General features: G+C 35.8%; 2 protein-coding genes across 3 annotated transcripts; one reads left to right on the forward strand and one right to left on the reverse strand.

Moving 5' to 3' along the window:
• Positions 1-5: 5 nt before the first annotated feature.
• Positions 6-11,070, forward strand: IFT25 (intraflagellar transport 25). The gene is made up of 5 exons (XM_087719632.1): positions 6-495; positions 4,406-4,512; positions 5,787-5,855; positions 9,599-9,642; positions 10,755-11,070. Exons 1-5 carry the CDS (start codon positions 398-400, stop codon positions 10,860-10,862), a joined length of 426 nt encoding a protein of 141 aa, XP_087575758.1. The 5' UTR covers positions 6-397; the 3' UTR covers positions 10,863-11,070.
• Positions 10,755-15,710, reverse strand: DIO1 (iodothyronine deiodinase 1). 2 transcript variants are annotated; one of them, XR_015697265.1, is made up of 5 exons: positions 15,314-15,710; positions 13,402-13,545; positions 12,589-12,788; positions 11,067-12,112; positions 10,755-10,844 (listed from the first exon to the last, which is right to left on the reverse strand). XR_015697265.1 is itself a non-coding variant. In XM_014055558.2 (4 exons), exons 1-4 carry the CDS (start codon positions 15,642-15,644, stop codon positions 12,044-12,046), a joined length of 744 nt encoding a protein of 247 aa, XP_013911033.1. In that variant the 5' UTR covers positions 15,645-15,710; the 3' UTR covers positions 10,755-12,043. The 2 variants fall into 2 exon arrangements, 1 of the variants encoding a protein (XP_013911033.1); XM_014055558.2 differs by having other exon boundaries at positions 10,755-12,112.
• Between the last annotated feature and the right edge of the window lie 4,469 nt (positions 15,711-20,179).

The following is a 20,179-nucleotide window of genomic DNA, read 5'->3' on the forward strand; positions in this document are numbered from 1 at the left end:
TTCCTATTTTACAATATATAATTGAAAGAACTACTGCTCATGGATTGGTTTCCCGCACGATACAGTTGGACTAGAGCGCTTGCCAATTTTAATACTTGCGGACTTCAACTCCCAGAATTCTCCAGCCAGCACGATTGGCGAGAGAATTCTGGGAGTCCAAGTCCACAAATCCCTGGATTAGGGGATCCCTGCCGTCCCTGCCACTCTCCAATTATTGTGCCTCTCTTTCACTGTTTGATTTCATACAATGCCCTCAGCCACAAATGATCTAACCCAGATTTTAGGACGCCACTTCCGGGCTTTTAGGCTAGGTGCTGCTAGGCAACTGAGCCGCTCGGCTGGTAGGAGGGAAAAGAAGGGACGGTTTGAGGCGGCCGTTGGCGAGGCTTGAGCAAGGATGAAGTTTACAGATTACTGCCTCAGCTCCGAGGGAGCCGATGTTATTTTAGCAACGTCCGGTGATGAAATGTACCCGGCGGAAAACATCATTGACGGGTGAGCCTTGAGCCTTCGGGGTCGTGTTGAATATTGAAAGGATTGACTCGGGATCTCGGGAGACTTTCCTTTTCTACTCTGGCGACTTTTAAGATGAGTGGACTTCTACTCCCAAACTTTATTTTATTTTTTATTTATTTATTTCGTCAAGCATGAATTAGATCAGTGTTTCTCAACCTTGGCGACTTTAAGTCCTGTGGACTTCAACTCCCAGAATTCTGGGAGTTTAAGTCCACAGGACTTAAAGTCACCAAGGTTGAGAAACACTGAATTAGATAACAGATATAAGTATACACATGATTATGAATACATGAAATGAATATGAATAGAAGGGAATATTTGGACAGGCACGGTAGGCATGCTTGTGTGCTTATGAAACACCCCTTAAAGACCTCTTAGGAATAGGATGAGATCGACAGTAGACAGTCTAAGGTTAAAGTTTTGGGGGTTTGGGGAAGAAACCACAGAGTCAGGTAGAGCATTCCAGGCATTGACCATTCTGTTGCTGAAATAGTATTTTCTGCAATCAAGTTTGATGCGATTTACCATAAATTTATGGGGAATTGAGTGGAAGAAATTAAAAAAAAACATTAAGCATGGTAAAGTCATTTTAAAGTTGCCAAAGTGGAAAAAACACTGCCTGTGGGAAAGTGGAAGGTGGAAAAAACACTGCCCGTGGGAAAGTGGAAGGTGGAAAAAACACTGCCCGTGGGAAAGTGCAAGGTGGAAAAAACACTGCCTGTGGGACAGTGGAAGGTGGAAAAAACACTGCCCTTGGGAAAGTGGAAGGTGGAAAAAATTGCCTGTGGAAAAGTGGAAGATGGAAAAAACACTGCCTGTGGAAAAGAGGAAGGTGGAAAAAACACTGCCTGTGGGAAAGTGGAAGGTGGAAAAAATTGCCTGTGGAAAAGTGGAAGATGGAAAAAACACTGCCTGTGGGAAAGTGCAAGGTGGAAAAAACACTGCCCGTGGGAAATGGAAGGTGGAAAAAACACATCCTGTGGGAAAGTGCAAGGTGGAGAAACACTGCCTTTGGGAAAGTGGAAGGTGGAAAAAACACTGCCTGTGGGAAAGTGCAAGGTGGAAAAAACACTGCCCGTGGGAAAGTGCAAGGTGGAAAAAACACTGCCTGTGGAAAAGTGCAAGGTGGAGAAACACTGCCCTTGGGAAAGTGGAAGGTGGAAACACTGCCTGTGAAAAAGTGGAAGGTGGAAAAAACTGCCTGTGGGAAAATGCAAGGTGGAAAAAACACTACCCGTGGGAAAATGGAAGGTGGAAAAAACACTGCCTGTGGAAAAGTGCAAGGTGGAAAAACTTCCTGTGGGAAAGTGGAAGGTAGAAAAAACACTGCCCGTGGGAAAGTGCAAGGTGGAAAAAACACTGCCTGTGGAAAAGTGGAAGGTGGAAAAAACACTTCCTGTGGGAAAGTGGAAGGTGGAAAAAACACTGCCCGTGGGGAAATGGAAGGTGGAAAAAACACTGCCTGTGGGAAAGTGCAAGGTGGAAAAAACACTGCCCGTGGGGAAATGGAAGGTGAAAAAAACACTTCCTGTGGTGAAGTGCAAGGTGGAGAAACACTGCCTGTGGGAAAGTGCAAGGTGGAAAAAACACCGCCTGTGGAAAAGTGGAAGGTGGAAAAAACACTTCCTGTGGGAAAGTGGAAGGTGGAAAAAACACTGCCCGTGGGGAAATGGAAGGTGGAAAAAACACTGCCTGTGGGAAAGTGCAAGGTGGAAAAAACACTGCCCGTGGGGAAATGGAAGGTGAAAAAAACACTTCCTGTGGTGAAGTGCAAGGTGGAGAAACACTGCCCTTGGGAAAGTGCAAGGTGGAAAAAACACTGCCTGTGGGAAAGTGCAAGGTGGAAACACTGCCTGTGGAAAAGTGCAAGGTGGAAACACTGCCTGTGGAAAAGTGCAAGGTGGAAAAAACACTGCCTGTGGGAAAGTGCAAGATGGAAAAAACACTGCCCGTGGGAAAATGGAAGGTGGAAAAAACTGCCTGTGGGAAAATGCAAGGTGGAAAAAACACTACCCGTGGGAAAATGGAAGGTGGAAAAAACACTGCCCGTGGGAAAGTGCAAGGTGGAAAAAACACTGCCTGTGGAAAAGTGGAAGGTGGAAAAAACACTTCCTGTGGGAAAGTGGAAGGTGGAAAAAACACTGCCTGTGGGAAAGTGCAAGATGGAAAAAACACTGCCCGTGGGGAAATGGAAGGTGGAAAAAACACTGCCTGTGGGAAAGTGGAAGGTGGGAAAACACTGCCTGTAGAGAAGTGTAAGGTGGAAAAAACACTGCCTGTGGGAAAGTGCAAGGTGGAGAAACACTGCCCTTGGGAAAGTGGAAGGTGGAAAAAACACTTCCTGTGGGAAAGTGCAAGGTGGAAAAAACACTGCCTTTGGGAAAGTGGAAGGTGGGAAAACACTGCCTGTAGAGAAGTGCAAGGTGGAAAAAACACTGCCTGTGGGAAAGTGCAAGGTGGAAAAATCTCTGCCTGTGGGAAAGTGCATGGTGGAAAAAACACTGCCTGTGGGAAAGTGCAAGGTGGAAAAAACTCTGCCTGTGGGAAAGTGGAAGGTGGAAAAAACACTGCCTGAGGGAAAGTGCAAGGTGGAGAAAACACTGCCCTTGGGAAAGTGCAAGGTGGAAAAAACACTGCCTGTGGGAAAGTGCAAGGTGGAAACACTGCCTGTGGAAAAGTGCAAGGTGGAAAAAACACTGCCTGTGGGAAAGTGCAAGATGGAAAAAACACTGCCCGTGGGAAAATGGAAGGTGGAAAAAACTGCCTGTGGGAAAATGCAAGGTGGAAAAAACACTACCCGTGGGAAAATGGAAGGTGGAAAAAACACTGCCCGTGGGAAAGTGCAAGGTGGAAAAAACACTTCCTGTGGGAAAGTGCAAGGTGGAAAAAACACTGCCTGTGGGAAAGTGGAAGGTGGGAAAACACTGCCTGTAGAGAAGTGCAAGGTGGAAAAAACACTGCCTGTGGGAAAGTGCAAGGTGGAAAAAACTCTGCCTGTGGGAAAGTGCAAGGTGGAAAAAACACTGCCTGTGGGAAAGTGCAAGGTGGAAAAAACTCTGCCTGTGGGAAAGTGGAAGGTGGAAAAAACACTGCCTGAGGGAAAGTGCAAGGTGGAGAAACACTGCCCTTGGGAAAGTGGAAGGTGGAAAAACACTACCTGTGGAAAAGTGCAAGGTGGAAACAACACCGCCTGAGGGAAAGTGGAAGGTGGAAAAAACACTGCCTGAGGGAAAGTGGAAGGTGGAAAAAACACTGCCCGTGGGAAAATGGAAGGTGGAAACAACACTGCCTGAGGGAAAGTGGAAGGTGAAAAAAATACTGCCTGTGGAAAAGTGGAAGGTGGAGAAACACTGCCCTTGGGAAAGTGGAAGGTGGAAAAAATACTGCCTGTGGAAAAGTGGAAGGTGGAAAAAACACTGCCTGAGGGAAAGTGGAAGGTGGAAAAAACACTGCTCGTGGAAAAGTGGAAGGTAGAAAAAACATTGCTTGTGGAAAAACAATGTGAAAAACACTGGCTTCAGAAATGGCCAAGACTCAAGAATGGTGACAAGAATTTAAGATTTTAAAAATGTCTTTGTTATGTTATATGTACAGTATTATTTTTCAGTTTATTTATTTGTTAAATTTATTTGCCATCTATTCCTGAGGCAGCTTGCAGTAATATAGTTTCCTTTTCCCCAGAAAGTCTAAGGAAAGTATATATTTTTTGTTTCTCCAGTTATCCCCACAACAATAAATCCCCTTAGCAACAGGCTAAGAAATATGGGTAGGTTCACCCATATGAGTGAATATTGTGCTAAGCTGTGGTTTGTTTAATTATGTTAAAACCATAGTTTCATTTTGATACATAGCCTATGATGAATAATTGCATTTTATTCTCTCCTAATAGGCGATCTGAAACTTTTTGGACCACAACAGGGATGTTTCCTCAGGAATTTATTATTTCCTTTCATAAACGTGTGACCATCAGCAAACTGACAATTCAGTGTTACTCAGGTAAATTATAGTATGCTTATGTTTTCAAATTATGTGTCTTTTCTGCAATTTTATATACTCATTTTAATGTACTATTCCATAATGTAGTTGTATACTTCATATAATGAAAAAATAGTCATGCATTTATACTAAGGAACACTGTATAGATATTTCCACTTTAGAAGAATTGAGCCATAGCTCATAATATTTTTATTATTCATAATAGTTGTGGAGGCAATTCTCTTTATAATTATAATTCTTTCTGGGTGTGCATCTTTGAATATAAAATGAGAAATTAGAACTCTCCCATACTTGTATTTTGGGATGAATACGTTTAATTTCTGATTAATGTAAACCATTCTGTAATAGGGATTTTGAAACAAGAATAACCCATCAGGTTTTTGGTGACACAAACATGCTAATATCATTAAATCAGATTACAGGTAGTCTTTGACATATGATCACGACTCTGCCCCAAATTTTGTTGCTAATTGAGATGTTTTTAAAGTGAGTTTTACCCCATTTTTCGCCCTTTCTTACCACAGTTGTTAATCAATGCAGCTGTTAAGTTAGTAACACGGTTGTTGAGTGAATGTGGCTTCCCCCTTGACTGTGTGCTTGTTCCTGCATCCGTACAACCTCATATAAGCCCAAGTATATGCTATTCAACAAATTATAAGTTTTGTCAACGTTTTTAATACTGATCAGTCACTTCAAAGGAAACTCTAGTTTATGGTATGTATGGTTCTGTAAATCTATATAGTTATGTGGGAGATAAGAAATGTGTGTGATTTTTTTTTGTTTGGGTGATCCCTAGAACCCATCTAATTGCATGTTTCTGAAAAGTGTGGCCAGTTTCCCAGAGTTTTAGGAGAAAAATCGCCTAAAACTGGTTTATGCCTTAAAATAAGGTGAACACAATTAAAGAAAAGAAAAGCCTTTTCCAAGCCAGATTATGATGGTCCCAATATTTTATAGCATTGTCCTCTTTATATAACTCAATCCTCCATCTGCAAAAGGTGTCCATAACAAATTATTTTTTGTACATGGAGGGGAATATATTGATCACATATTTCTCATGCTCCTCATATTTGATGTAGCCTAGCTTTCTAATGTATTTTAATGATTCTTTATCTGATAATTTTCTTTGGTGAATTGTAAAAATGAAATTAGTTTTACAAGTACCCTTTTGTTAGAGCCTTGTGTTAAAGAATTATTGTATTAATAATTTTGAAATATGAAGGTGGAACTAGTATTTTTACAATTAACAAGATTTTTAAAAATATTTTCTTTAGTGAAGAGGTTACGCATTGAAAAAAGTGTATCTAAAGATCCAGTTGATTTTGAAAAACACATTGAAAGAGGTAATTATACTTAATATTGTTATGATTCAGTGAATGATCATACTGAAATCTACCGAATTCAATCAAGTCTGAGGACTATGGTTATTGAAAAGAAATTCTGTTCATCTCAATTTTTGTATAACATTAGATTAATAGTATACAATTAAAAGTTCAAAGGAGATATTGCATTTTTTAAAATTTCAGTATTAGCTTTGTAATCTGCAGAACCAAAGGCTATTTCAATATATTTTACAAGTTGAGTTGTTGCACTTAGCAAACACAGTTGATTCTTTGTAATGCATTATCCAATTATCAATTTCACATATGCTCTGAATTGAACCTGACCTTTTCTTTGACATTTGACTATAGGTAAAAGTCAGTGCCCCGAATTCTTCTCCATCTTGTTAGGGAAGAATAATCCACAACAGTGGGTGATATTTTAAACTCCATTTCTGTTTTTCATTATATATACCATTACGAAATAGATAGAAAGATAGACAGGCAGACACAGATAGACAAACACAGTAGTAGAATAATATACCAATAAGAGCTATGGTATCTCTGAGGTTTTTAAATGGAGGCTGCACAGCCTTTTCTCATGAATGATTTAATTGCTTTTCCTGCACGTTGCAGAGAGTTGGACTAGATGTTTCTTGTGGTCCCTTCCAACTCTACAATTATATGACTATGATTCTGACATACATATATACATCAAGGTGTGAATGCTGACTTATTTCTTCATTGGCTGACAGTTAATGTGCTTAGAAATTAAAAAGTGGGTTAACCAATTTAAACAAAGAAACCCACCAGGTAATGATTTCTTAATGGCAAAATGCATATGTAAGAATGGTGAACCCCAGTTTTAGCCACTCCCTTCTTTGATTTTTCTACAATGATTGCTCTGCAATGATTTCAAAAGACTTCAAAAGCAGTAATAGTTCCGTTTATAAAAAGAGAGAATGGGACATACTATCAACCTAATAATCTACTAAGCATTAGCAACATTTATGCCAAATATTTAAATACAAAAATAGTGAATTGGCTGGAAATAGGACAAGTCCAGAGAAATAGGCTGATATTAGACCCAACATACCTTGATCTTGCCTTTATTTTAAGTGTATGGCTAAAGTAGGATTTGCCTATATGCTGCTTTTGTTGATTTTAAGTTTGCCTTAAACTAAAAATCTGGGCCTAAGACATCAGATAAGCTCATCAATTCCATTATAGATATATGTCTATTGTTATTGTTGCTTGAGCTTCATGAAAAAGCTTGTCTAAAAATCCAATTTATTTCACAAACTTACACAACTAAAGTAATTAACTTGGTTTGGGAAGGTAGATAGGATTGTATGTTGGCATCACTGTTATTTACTTTTTACATAAACTCTGACCATCTATCTGAATACTCTGACTCCCCACCCCGCCGCCGCCACAACAGCAGCTCATATGTTTCAATAAGCCAAAAATGGTAGTTTTATCTCAGACTTTCATTGGACTGAAACATGCCCTAAGATCATCAACTATGTACTGTAGGGACTGTGTAAAGGCAAAAATATTGATATTGGCTAAACGTATTAGAATTCAGAAGTAGTAATTTAAATGGCCATCAAATCAAATAGGTCAAGGTGTTTAAATATCTTGCAAAGTTTTTTTGATGTCCAATAGATGTGCTAATCTGGATTATGTAGTCCAGAAAGCTCCAAAATCAGCTTCGGCAATTGGAATATGTTTTGATGAAGGGATGCCTGCTACCTTAAAACTATTTTCTGCCAACGGCTGATCCTAGCATTTTAATAGTATGTAGCTTGGGCCTTATGGCAATAACTCAAAATTAGAAACTTGTGCATTCAAAAATTTTAAAGATCATCTTTCATACAGTAGCCCATATCTTGTTTTAGTGTTCACCTCCTTTGCGGGTTGGAGTTAATTCAGATAATAACCAAAATATGAATAATTTTCTTTTCTTCTTGGTTAACATGAATATTTTTACCCACTGGCTTAACCCCACAAACATTAGAAGATAATTTTAATACTAGATGGAGGAGATACTTATCAGAAAAAATACCCTGCATTTTTATGAATTCTCTCAAAGATCCTTCTTTGGGACACAAGCAGGCTAACAGTATTGATGCAACAGGTTCTGGACAATTACATTAGTCCAATTTGCCCAGTGTTGTATTTTTAAGTAAACAGGCTCCCTGTTCAGCCCTGCAGTGTGCTTAAATTTTACCAGAGTTTCTAAATTGGAAATTCTAATACTAGATCATTTTAATACCTCGCCATCAGCTGTTTAAGGCAGATATAAAAAAATATCCTGCAGGGCTCAATCATATTGACAGGAGGTATTAGGAATCCACTGCCCTTTATACTGGAGTTTTTTTAATAGAGATCTTAGATCCTGCTTCATTTATCTTCAGATAGTAAAATATCCAGAACTGATCTATTATATACCGCCATTTTTTTATTTGGCCAGTGAGATTCCAGCTCTCCATATTATTAAGTTTTGCTATATGGTATTACTTTCAACATAGGAGCATGGTGGCCTAACAGTTAAGATACTGGGCTTGTTGACAGAAAGTTGGCAGTTTGAAACCCAAGTAGTACTAGATGACAGTTCCCATTCTTGCCCCAGTTCCTGCCAACCTAGCAGTTTAAAAGCTTGCAAATGCAAGTAGGTAAACAGGTACCACTTTGGTAGGAAGGTAACAATGTTCCGTGTGCCTCGGTCATGCTGGCCACATGACCATGGAAGTGTTTTTGGACAACACCAGCTTCCTTGGCTAGGAAATGGAGATGAGCACCACCTCGTAGTGTTGGGCACGACTTGGCAGGGAAAAACTTTAGCTTTATTATTTCCAACATCTCATAATGATTCATACTTGCTGACTGAAATAAAAACCTTGATTAATTGTTGAATAAATTATTGTATTGTTGTGTATATACCATACATGCAGCTGTTTTAATTTTAAATTGTAGTATTACCAATACTAACTCAAGAATTGTAGTTCTTTGAGATTAATTTACTTCATATTTTAGTTTTAGGGTTAAAGTAAGTAAGATCTTTATTACGGTCAAAGACCAGCAATGTACATTTGTCTTTACACTATATTAAAATACTAACATTAAAATATAATTAAAAGTATTTACATTAAAAGTGGATAATAACATTATGGTCCAAAGATTGTTAAATGTATGTCCAGATAATTGGTACAAGATGGTACTATACTGTAGCCAATTTTTTTCTTATGGACATTGCAGCAGCACAGAACTTTGCTACTGCATACGTGGTAACCGGGTTAGTGTCCTGGAGGAGAAAGCCTAGATAAAAATTGTCTGCCCTCCCTGGCAATCTCTCTAATAAGGGGAGAATATATGCAGACCTACAAGCTCTGTATAGCTCGCAGTTTAGGGTTAAAGTTTTAATTTTAAATAATATTTTGAATTTAGTAATATTAATATTAAACTCTTATGAAGTTTAGGATCAGTTTTAATATTGCTAATACCTTGCCCAATATTTTATATTTATATAATATATAAATATAAATTTTATTTTGTTTTGTGATTCTTTTCTTTGATTGCTTTTGTTTTATGTTGATCGAGATCAAAATAAAGACTAACATAAAGATATGGGTTAATTGTTAGAGATTGACTTTTAAATTTTTTAACTGGCTTAAGTATTAGTTCCAATAAAGATGTAAGATTTATATTTTATATTTATATTTTAATTATTTTGTATAGTTAAATTGTACCATTTTTATTTTCAGAGCTACAATGTAAAGATGGGGAACTACAAACAGAAGATTTTTCTGTAAGTATCTTTCATTTAGTATTAACACAATATAAAAGATAATCACTTTTTAACTTGAGTTTGCATTTTTTTTAAAAGTAGAAGTTTGAAAATATTCATTAAATTTATTTTGTAATCTGAAAAAGACTTTCAGAAAAATCTGAAGAATATTTTTATGTTTACACTATGATATAAATCCATTATCAATTGGCAGCACTTAAGCAACTCTGGATAATCCTAATCATGGTTAAACCTGGTTACTTCTTAGATGGGAGAATTCTAAGAAATATAAGGACCACATGCTGATCAGGTAACTTAAAAATGAATAAATGGAGAGAATAGCAAACCACTTTCATATTGCTGGAAATAAAACAATGTGTTCCTGTTGTTACCAGGAGCTGTTTTCAGCTTGAGGGATTTTTTAAAATTATTTTTATTGCATGATCTGTGAGAAAATCTAAAATACACAAATGGCAGCCAATCCCACATATCTGAAATTACTTAGTTAATGCTAGCGAATATTGAGAATTGTTTTTAAAAGCTTGCTCACATTAATTAGTTACTTATTTACATGATGCACATCTAAGCATATTTACTGAGAAGCAAGTTCCACTGTGCTAGTGGAACTGTTGGTTACATGTTTTTTTTTAAATATTGTAGGCTTTGTACTGTATAGAACTGTTAAGACGCATTCATGAATGTTGATAACTTAGCATTTTGGATGTTGCAATTTTAGTTTTGTGTGTAAATAGGGAACTGTACTTGCAATTACATACAAATATTTAACTTCAAGATATGTAGTTATTCATTCTCTAAGGTTGTCCATTTTCTACAGATAAACGTCAAGCAAAATGGTAATAACGTAGGGACATTCTGTTCCTAACAATCCAAAACATCTGCCAGCAAATCATGACTGGGGAATCAGAATATAGTAATATTTTATAAAGCCACAGTAATGTAGTACTTCATATATTCCATTTTCAACATTTAACAGCAAATGTTTAAATGCACTGAATATGTTTATTCACTTACACTGAAATTTTCCTATGGGAATTAATGGTATTTTAAAATGCTGTATGTCATTACATCATACCTATAGTTTATTGCTGTTAATATTTTTTTCTCTTTGATAGTTTCCTGAGATCCAAGCAACATATCTTCGAATCATCATTTTATCTGCTTCTGATGCTTTTGTGTCAGTTCATAGGGTAATAGCAGAAGGACTATCAGATGAAAGTTAAATTCAATATTCAGTTTATAACACATTAAACATTAAGCCTTTTAAAAAATGTAGCAGGCATTAACTGCAGTTGGTATTTAATCTTTTCAATGGAAATTTGTTAAAAAATTTCAACAATGAATATTATTATATAATATTTATATGATGATGTACAGTATATTATAGATGAAATAGAGTAATAAACAAGAATGTTAAATCATTAAACCTTCTGTTATGTTGTCCAATATCTTCAGTTTATCTTAATTGATAAGAAATTGACTTCATTTAGTCTGGGGCAATCTTTCCTTTTAGACCACCAGGTTCCACTCCATCATTTTATCTGTATTATAAGATGATACCATATTTAAAGAAAACAAGTTCAACCTGGACGGAGATTTTTGGACCAAGTTTAATATTGCATCTTGTTTCTATAAATATTTTTCCATATCAGGTCATAGTTCTCTTCTGTTTTAAACTATGACTATCATAAACAAATATTAATAGAAACAAAAGTAAGAAAATTATTACAACTATTCCATTTAGAAAGTTCTTCTCTGCAGACATCTTTAAAACTGGATTTGATTGTGCTTCTGTCCTTAAGTGGTTTGGCTTCAAAGGATCCAATGCATCTTTACATGGTAGGAGTTTCATGACAACAATCATGTATATTTGTCTGCTACAAGTGGCAGCAGTGTTCTCCAGAAATTTGATTCTATACAAAGACTGCTGCTGTTCAGATCCAAAGATTAACAATTCCGAATACAGCTCTTATAGAAGAAACATAATTGAGAAATGTTGCACTCCTGTCACTAAAGGAGAGATCACTGCTCTGTGTGACTATCTAGAGACTGCTATATATAAAGCAACCCATCATGTTATCCTATTTCAATTGAATAGCTTGCTTCACTAAAAAAATCACCACAAAGATATTTTTCAAATGTGTAAAACAGCTTGTGCATCTGCTACTGGCAATTATAAGAATGGAGATTAGCATTGGCAGGTAATCTAGGGTAAATATAATAAATAGATCTTACATTATTGTTTAATTGAGAGTTTATGACTGCTGAATATTAATGATGTAAGGTTTTCACCATTTTTTTCCCAAATAAATATAGCCCTTTATAAATAAAAATACTTTTTAAAATGTAATCAGGTAATGGAGTGTATGTGCTGCTCAGAAACAAGTTGCTTTGAGGTGTTCTTTTACAGGTAAAACTGTTCCAAAAATTGATGTACTTCTTGTGGGCAATAATTCCAAGGTCCTGGTCTACCCTGTAAAAGGGAGGGGGGAAATTCAGTGACTAATTTCTAAGGACAGGAATATAAAGTATAGGCAAGGGATGTAAAGTAATATAAAGAGATTAATCATTATAAAATAAATAGATTAAAAGATTAGGCTTTTAATGAAAGCATACATTGTAAGAATATGAGCATGTGGCAGTAATAATAGGATGCCAATTATTTCAGAATTGACTAGACAAGATTACATTTTCACATTGAATTGGATGCTACTATTTTCTTTCAGTTATGGAAAATGAACAGCAAAACACAAAATGTTACATGAAAATATTTACAATATTAATAATATTAATAATAATGCATATTTAAAATAGTTCAACTGTTTTAGAAAAAAGAACACTAGCTAGCAGTCTCCCCACACTAACTCATCTCTCCCACAAGGTTTCAAGTACATGTTTAGCTTTGCAAACTTGCACCACACATAAATATGCAATAACTTTTCTTTTTACCTTATACACAACTTTTCCCTTTTGAAGCACATACAGTCTCTCTGGCAGAGCTGCATATTTGTTACTGCTCAGGTTTTCCATTGTGTCTAGAACCACTGGACATAAGGGTTCCTGTTTTAGGAGCTTCTGTGCAGCCATTATACGATCTTGAAGGGTTTGGTGACTTTTAATGACAATATTGTTCTTAAAGGCCCATCCATCTAAAATAAATAATAGTTCTAACAGGAATTAGACTATCAATACTGGATATATTCATCCTTACATTTAGTAATAGAAGTGGGATATGTAAGAGCTCAGATTTCTTGGTTTTTGTATTCCTTTTTTTCTTCCAGAAGTGCAAAATCATGAAACCTGTTCACTCTCATGGGCTATTATAATGACTATACCTAAATGACTCTACAATTGTCTTATCATCTTCCAGAGTCTGCTGCCTGATAAATACACAGTGAAAGTATGGCTTTGATACTATGAATTTTATAATTTTTTTGCTTCTATTCATGCAGATAAAATGTTATTAGGTGTTAGAGAAAGCAGTGAGGGTGCTGTATCTTAGCTGTTGAGTCTCAATAGCAACCTTTCTTAAATTACATTTGACTTAGACAATCAAATATTGATCGTTTCTGAAGATTATACATACAGTATTAGATACACTATAATTGTTTACCAAGTTAAATTAGCTTCCTCAATCACATAATGTTAAACCTGTCCATTAAGCTCTATGATTTATATTTAAGAAGAAATGCATCCAGATTGTTAACCTGGAATACAATCATTTACAATCTAATGCCTAGATTTTTAGCACGCTTGCCTTACCTGAGGCATGAGCTTCTTCAATGTAGATTACAAGAAAATCTGCTACAGATTTGAAATCTTCAACAAGTTTATTAAACTCGCCAAATCTGAATATGAATGAAGGTCAGGTACAACTTCCAAATGTTAGAACCAAAGGCCTGTTACCTGCAAGAAAACAGATCAGTCTTGAAAGGTAAAGATGAGAATAAGGATTGTTATAGTTTTCATTTATTCAGGAGTTATTTACAATTAAAATGCTACATATACAGTAATTTTAAGAATTTGGTTACATTCTTCTGTATATGAGATACCTAACATTTAGTGGCTGATTAATATAATATTTGAGAGATTTAAAAGGGCAATATGCTTTAATGGTAGACTTTTATTCGGTGCCATTTTGAACAAGTTCCCAGTCAAACTGGGGAATTCAGGGACTTAAAGTCCACACATCTTAAAGGTGCTGAGGTTGAGAAACATTTGGTCTAGAAGCCTCCATGTATTCATTCCACCACATGCAACCTTTATTAAGACCCTGCTAATGTCACATGAATAATTTTGCCAAGAATATTTTATGATGGTACAATTCTAATTCTCAATAAGCATTATTGGATAAAGAACAACATGTTTTGTTTTTCATAATGAGCATCTACACATTGTATGAAAATGTTGCATGTATTCAGCAGGAATGTTATATGTATTCAGTAGGAATGTTGCATGTATTTGGCAGCATGTATTTCAATTTAAAATGGCCCTTTTCCATTTTTTCTAAACCCAACTATATTTGCAAGCAGAGCAAAGATTTAGAACATTATTGGCATCACCAATAAAAATCCTCTAATTAAAATGATCTATTCAACATTGCCTCTGTTTGAATTTTATGATATGGTAAGCTATTTTTGTTTTTTAACTTATGTTTGTACTTGCAATAAAATTGTGTATTATAATGTTCTAATTTTTATTTGAGTATCTGTACAATCTCTTGATCTAAGTGATGACCACCATGAGTATGTTCAAAATAAAACTAAGCCAGGATTTGTTGAAGAAACTTTAGCAGCTTGATTCACATTACAATTAAGCAAAAACATAAAATTATCTCTGTTCTTCACATCACCCTTTATCAATATCTTATCAAATGTATTTTTGTTTCTCTAAAATATTTTGATTCAATTACTTATAGTAACTATTTGAATTATGCAGAATAAGTGTACAATGCTAGTTGTTTAAAAGTTGAGTTTTATCTTAATTTCCAAAGCAGTGCAGTTAATTAGTTACTATGAAGTAGAAGCCAATAACTTATGAATATGTTAAGAGAAAGGCAAAGTGCAGTTTGTGTTTGTGCTGGCAAGATGTATATGGATTACTTCAAGCTTTATCATGCTCTTTTTCTTTTTTCTTTTCTGTTAAGGCATTTGTTATATTTTTAAAGAAAAAAAATCTGAGGCATAGATTGCATGCATTTATTTGAATGTGTGTATCTTTGGACCCAGTACAGTAATAAATGCATATGCATAATCTTGTATATCCATATGCAATATGTAATATGTTACTTAAGAGAGTCATTTTGCTTGCATCAATCATGCATATATAAAGTTAAATTATTTCCTGTTAATATGTCAGAATTAAACCTGTAAAGTCTGTTTTTCCCCTTTCCCTTTTGGATTGTGAGCCGCCCTGAGTCCCCCCAGGGAAAAGGGTGGCATATAAATAAACAACCATAAACAACCATAAACAACCATAAACCACTCAACTCAACAATTCTAATGCCACCTTAACATTTTCCCCAAACATTTTAACATGTTTTATGTCAATTTCAACTGCATGAAAAAAGCGAATTCTGTCTGTTTAATCAATGGTTTTAAAATGCAATTCTATTTCACTTATGTTATTAGCAAATGCCATATTTCCCAAAAGCATTATCCTGGTGTTTACTTACCTTTCATGAAATCTAGAATGCGATGCATTTTCCCACTGAGATCTGCTACAGGGGTGTTAGGAGCAGGACAGCCTTGAAAGGCTTCATCTTCCAGCCTCTTCCATTTGACTTTCAAGACAAAGAGTAAGTAAGGGAAGCTGAAGAAAGTCGGACCCCAATTGTCATAGATGAATTTTGGGTTGTCTCCCATGCCATTCTTTTCTCTCTGCTTCAGGAGATAGCTCTTCACAGTACCTGGGAAGAAGAACATGCAGATTTTACCAATGACAGTGGACAGACACACATGCAGAAGAATCCAGAACCTCTGTATAAATCTCTTCATTCTGAACATCTTGGCAGAAGAAGAGGCTGCTACATTCTGCAAAGTAAAATTCAATGTGGAGCAAAGTGAAAGGGGGGAAAAAGGAGAGCCTGAGCTAAAGTTAATAATTGCTAGGCTCGTTAGCTGCCTCAAATGACCAACATCATAGCAGTTATCAGTTCTTTACCTTGAAGAAAATCCAAAGCCCTTAACAGAACGTTGGTGAAAATAAATAATGTTGTAAGGTTCAACATGTTTGAAAACAAGGAATATATAATCTATTTAGGAATTGAAATCCAGCGAAATTTTCCCTGGAAATAACTATAATATTAGATTTCTTCCTTGCAAAATCAATGACCCGACTTTTCTAGAGGGTTTAATCAAAATAGAAAACCATCTAGGGCAACAACTCTTATTGATTTCAATAGATTTTGCCTTGCTATCAAGTATTCAGAAGTTTATCTTGTTTTTATCTTGCTTAACCTTCAAGGAATACAAATGTGGGATATTTAGGACTTTCTATTTTATCTTGTATTCACTGCCCAGTTCCTTGAACAGACTTCTGAAAAGACATGCTCAAAGCACCTTATTTTGATCATATTCGCAATTCCCACAAATTGTTTTTGAGCATCAACTATTTTCTGAAATATGCAGGATGAAGCCTGCATATTCAGATATGGCTTTTTCACAAGTGTAGCAATACCTTCCCTTATTTATAAATACTGGTGTTCCATCAGTGCTGTAAGATAATGATTTTCAAACTGGGCAAATTTAAGATGTGTGGGCTTCAACTCCCAGAATTTCCCATCCATGCAATTTTTTTTAAAACCAGACAAGCTAATAGCTTCACTGGGGAATTCTGAAAATTGGAACCCACACATCTTGGAGTTGTCAAGTTTGAAAAGCAGTGCGGTAAGAGATGGTGCAAAAACCTGGGAATAATGGAAGGAATGCTGACAATAAACAACCAAGAGATAAGAATTTGTTTCTGAACAAACCTACCAAATTTTCTAAGATTATGTACCATATCCATAAATTTGACGATAAAAATTCACTAAATAAATCTGTGAAGTTTATATCTTGCTGAAAGTACTTAAGAAGGGCTTATCCCTACAGTATACAATTCTTCTAATCTATATCATATCTCACAAAACAGTGAGTAACCAAACCAAATATCATTTCTGGGTTTCCAGTGATAAGAATATCAGTTCCACACAGTTCTCTTTGTATGAGAAGAATAGGGGAATTTTCTCAATAGCTCATCCTGCCTGCTTTCCTATATTTGTTGCATACTTGACAATTGGCTTTTCAACTTTTTATCTATAGATAATGGTTCATTTACTGACTTGTTATGAGTAATGCAACTCCACCCTTGGCAGCAAATATTGTTGCTTTCCAATTAGCATTTGCTTTCCAATCCATTCCTTTGAGAATTTCACCAGAGCATTGAAGGATTCCTGGTAGATATATCTATTCTATAGCAAGTAAAATCAATTAATTTCAAGTAAAGGCTGTTTTAAAAATAGTACTGTTTTTCGCCAGCAAAAATTAGATCAGTGTCAGTGGGATGCAATCAGTGTGCTCTTGACTGATAATTGGCAATTACCATCAGAAAATAAGCTACTCCAGTGAAATTTCATGTGAAGATATGAGGATTTTTTAAAAATCCAATTTTCACTTTTTTGAGTTGAATGTATGAGATCCCAGTTCCACTTGGTACATTCATGTGGACTCACTAAGGTTAAACACGCTTGAAATCTTTTCATTATTGTTGTTTCTGAATGTTAGTTGCCAGTTATGGTATATTATCTTGTATATTCTTAAATGAACTGGTTTTCAGCTAATGATTAATTTTTTTGGTGCAATAACAAAGACCCTTGGCTCTGATTTGGCCAACTGACTGGCACGTTATCCAGGGATATGGTACCAAGACAGTGAATGGCTTGGGTTTAGCCAGCTGCCTGACAGTGACAGGAGTTGAGGCAGTGAGAAAGATCTGACAGAGGAATATGGGAGGCAGACCACCTGATCAATCTACTGCATTCAAACCAGAATGATCTGCAGACTGTAGTTTAAGATCCAGCACCTCTGTTCCATGGAATACCGAGTTGTGGGGTTGAGCTGCCAGATATTGCAGTTTTCTGTCAAAGATTCTATACCACCCCCAGTGCATGTCAGTTATTTTGGGGGCTAGTTTTAAAAATTGGTTTAGAGCTCTTCTGAAATAGATGGTTCCAAAATCTGCAGTAAAACTAACGTATAGTACACAGACTTAAAGTTTGGCTAATCAATATCATACAGTAAACCTTAAGTAGAAGACAGGGAAGTTCTTCCAACTAATGTGCTTATTTGCTTTAAAACACTGGTTTCTCTTCAGATCGTATAAATCTTTCGCTTCAAAACACAGGTACAGAACAACTGTACTTTGGTTTAGTTGAATTCACATGAGGGTTTCCTGAATAGTATCGGAAACATGTGACTGCACTCTCTAAAAAATAACTTGCTGTTCAGATATATTTTTTAAAAATTCCTCTATACTTAGAAATCAAAGGAAAGAGATGTCTAATGTTAGCTTGTTGAGCACTACTGTATTTCCACAAGTTTGGTTAATATTATACAGCAATAGCATATCAGAGATAAATCCATCCCATACATTAAAAAAAAAGATAAATCCATCCCTGATAGTTTGAATAATTTTCAAAGAATTTCTTCTTGGTTTTAATTCTCCAGAAGAAAGCAGTATTTGATGCAAAAGAAGTTTGTTTCTGAATTGGATCCCTGGTCCATATAATCCAGCAATCTGTTTCCACAGTGGCCAACCAATTGCACAAGGTACCTCACTGGTCTCCCAGGAGGAGATGGCTTTTAAGAGGCAGTCACACTGCCATGAAAGCTAGTATACACCGATCATCTTGACTTTGATAAGTTGGGCCAACTGTCTATGAAACCAGGAAAGCTATTTTATCTCCTATCAGGGAATTCCATAGTTGTGTTTTGAAAAATATCCTTTTATCTGTCCTGATTTTTTGTCCAGGATTCATATTCAAAGATTTATTGTTTGTGGTCTTATGCCTTAAAATGTCCTTGTCAACCATGTCTTTAAAGGGATGGCATTGTCGGCTGTTATTTATTTCTCAACTAATCTCTTCGGATGAAAAGGCATTTTGCTTCATGAGAGTCAGCCAAGTATTCTTCTATGTACATTTGAAAAAAGAATCCTTTTTAAAATCCGTCAGTGCTTGGAAATATCACTACATGTACATGTACAGTACTGGCTAGAGTTTGGCAGAAAGGTTAAATTAGCCAAGATTTGTGTAGTAGCTATGAAGCTTTGGCCTTGCAGAATTTGGTATATTATATTATATTATATTATATTATATTATATTATATTATATTATATTATATTATATTATATTATTATTATATTATATTATTATATTATATTGCTGTTAAATGATCAACAGATAGAATTTAAAACAAGTTTTTCACCCAAAGTTCACAGAGTCTTCACAATTCTTACCTATGATGTAACCAAATTACAAAAAATGGCTGAGATAGCTATAGTTCAAGGACAGAAAAAAACCTGTTTTTATTGCACTGATTTTATTACAGTCTTTAAACCAGATAATGGTATTCAGATAAGGACTGGGAAGAAAGATAAGTCTTTGGTTAAAAGGTTGGGCAGCAAACCAATACAAAAATCTGTACAGGTAATTCCTCTAAATTCAACAAGGTTACATCTGAATTCTGTGTACCTTTGGCATATAGCCACGCGGGCCATTCATTTGACCACGAAAATTGTCTTTGGACAACACTAGTTCCCTCGGCCAGGAAACGGAGATGAACACCATGCCTTTGAGTTGGATCTGGTGGACAGGGAACCCTTTACCTTACTTCTGCCTGGCATTAATTAAATAATCTATTTGGCAAGCAATGATATCAGTTCCAGGCAAAAAAGACAATAATTCTGTAGTTATACAACTGTTTTAAACCAATGATCTATAAATATCTTTGAAGGTTGTTTACTTGTGTACTCTTTGGTTTTAACAAATGTAAAATGTATTTCATAAAGTCTAATGATCTTCCTTCTAGCTATTTGTCCTAAATAGCATGGTGAGAGTGGAAGTTGTTGCATTACAGGGCAGCAGAAAATCCTAAACTTATATAGAAGTGATTTCCAACATCTCAAATGTAGGATTGTTGGGAATATAATCTAACGGTTGGGTTGGCAATATATAAACCAGGTAACAATGCTGTACCTGTTTCTTTAAATCATACTGTAAAATTTGATTGGTTGCTGTTTTCCTCAATCGGCCATAAGAGGGAGCCAGAATGACTGTTAGCCCTCTGTTTGTTAAATGCTGGGCGGATCTGATCTGTTTTGGAAGCTGGCTGTTAGAAAGTGCCGTGAGCTATTGTAAGTTTTGCAACCGCTAGCAAACTTTGAGTACCAGACTGTTTGTATGATTATGGACTATGTTATTTGGATTATCCCTTAACTGAAAGACATTGATGACTGTCTTATCCGTGTATGACTTGGACTGTTTGATGGACTCTGATACCTC

This window comes from Thamnophis sirtalis, unplaced genomic scaffold, assembly GCF_051295495.1.
Source record: "Thamnophis sirtalis isolate CommonGarterSnake01/CBP01778 unplaced genomic scaffold, rThaSir2_p1.2 scaffold_7, whole genome shotgun sequence".
Classification (NCBI taxonomy): domain Eukaryota; kingdom Metazoa; phylum Chordata; class Lepidosauria; order Squamata; family Natricidae; genus Thamnophis; species Thamnophis sirtalis.

Excerpts from the sequence above, each read along its gene's own strand:
- IFT25 (XM_087719632.1), top strand. The coding sequence starts at position 398 with ATGAAGTTTACAGATTACTGCCTCAGCTCCGAGGGAGCCGATGTTATT. Across the intron at positions 4,513-5,786 it reads GACAATTCAGTGTTACTCAG|TGAAGAGGTTACGCATTGAA; the intron begins GTAAATTATAGT and ends TATTTTCTTTAG. Across the intron at positions 9,643-10,754 it reads TACAAACAGAAGATTTTTCT|TTTCCTGAGATCCAAGCAAC; the intron begins GTAAGTATCTTT and ends TCTCTTTGATAG.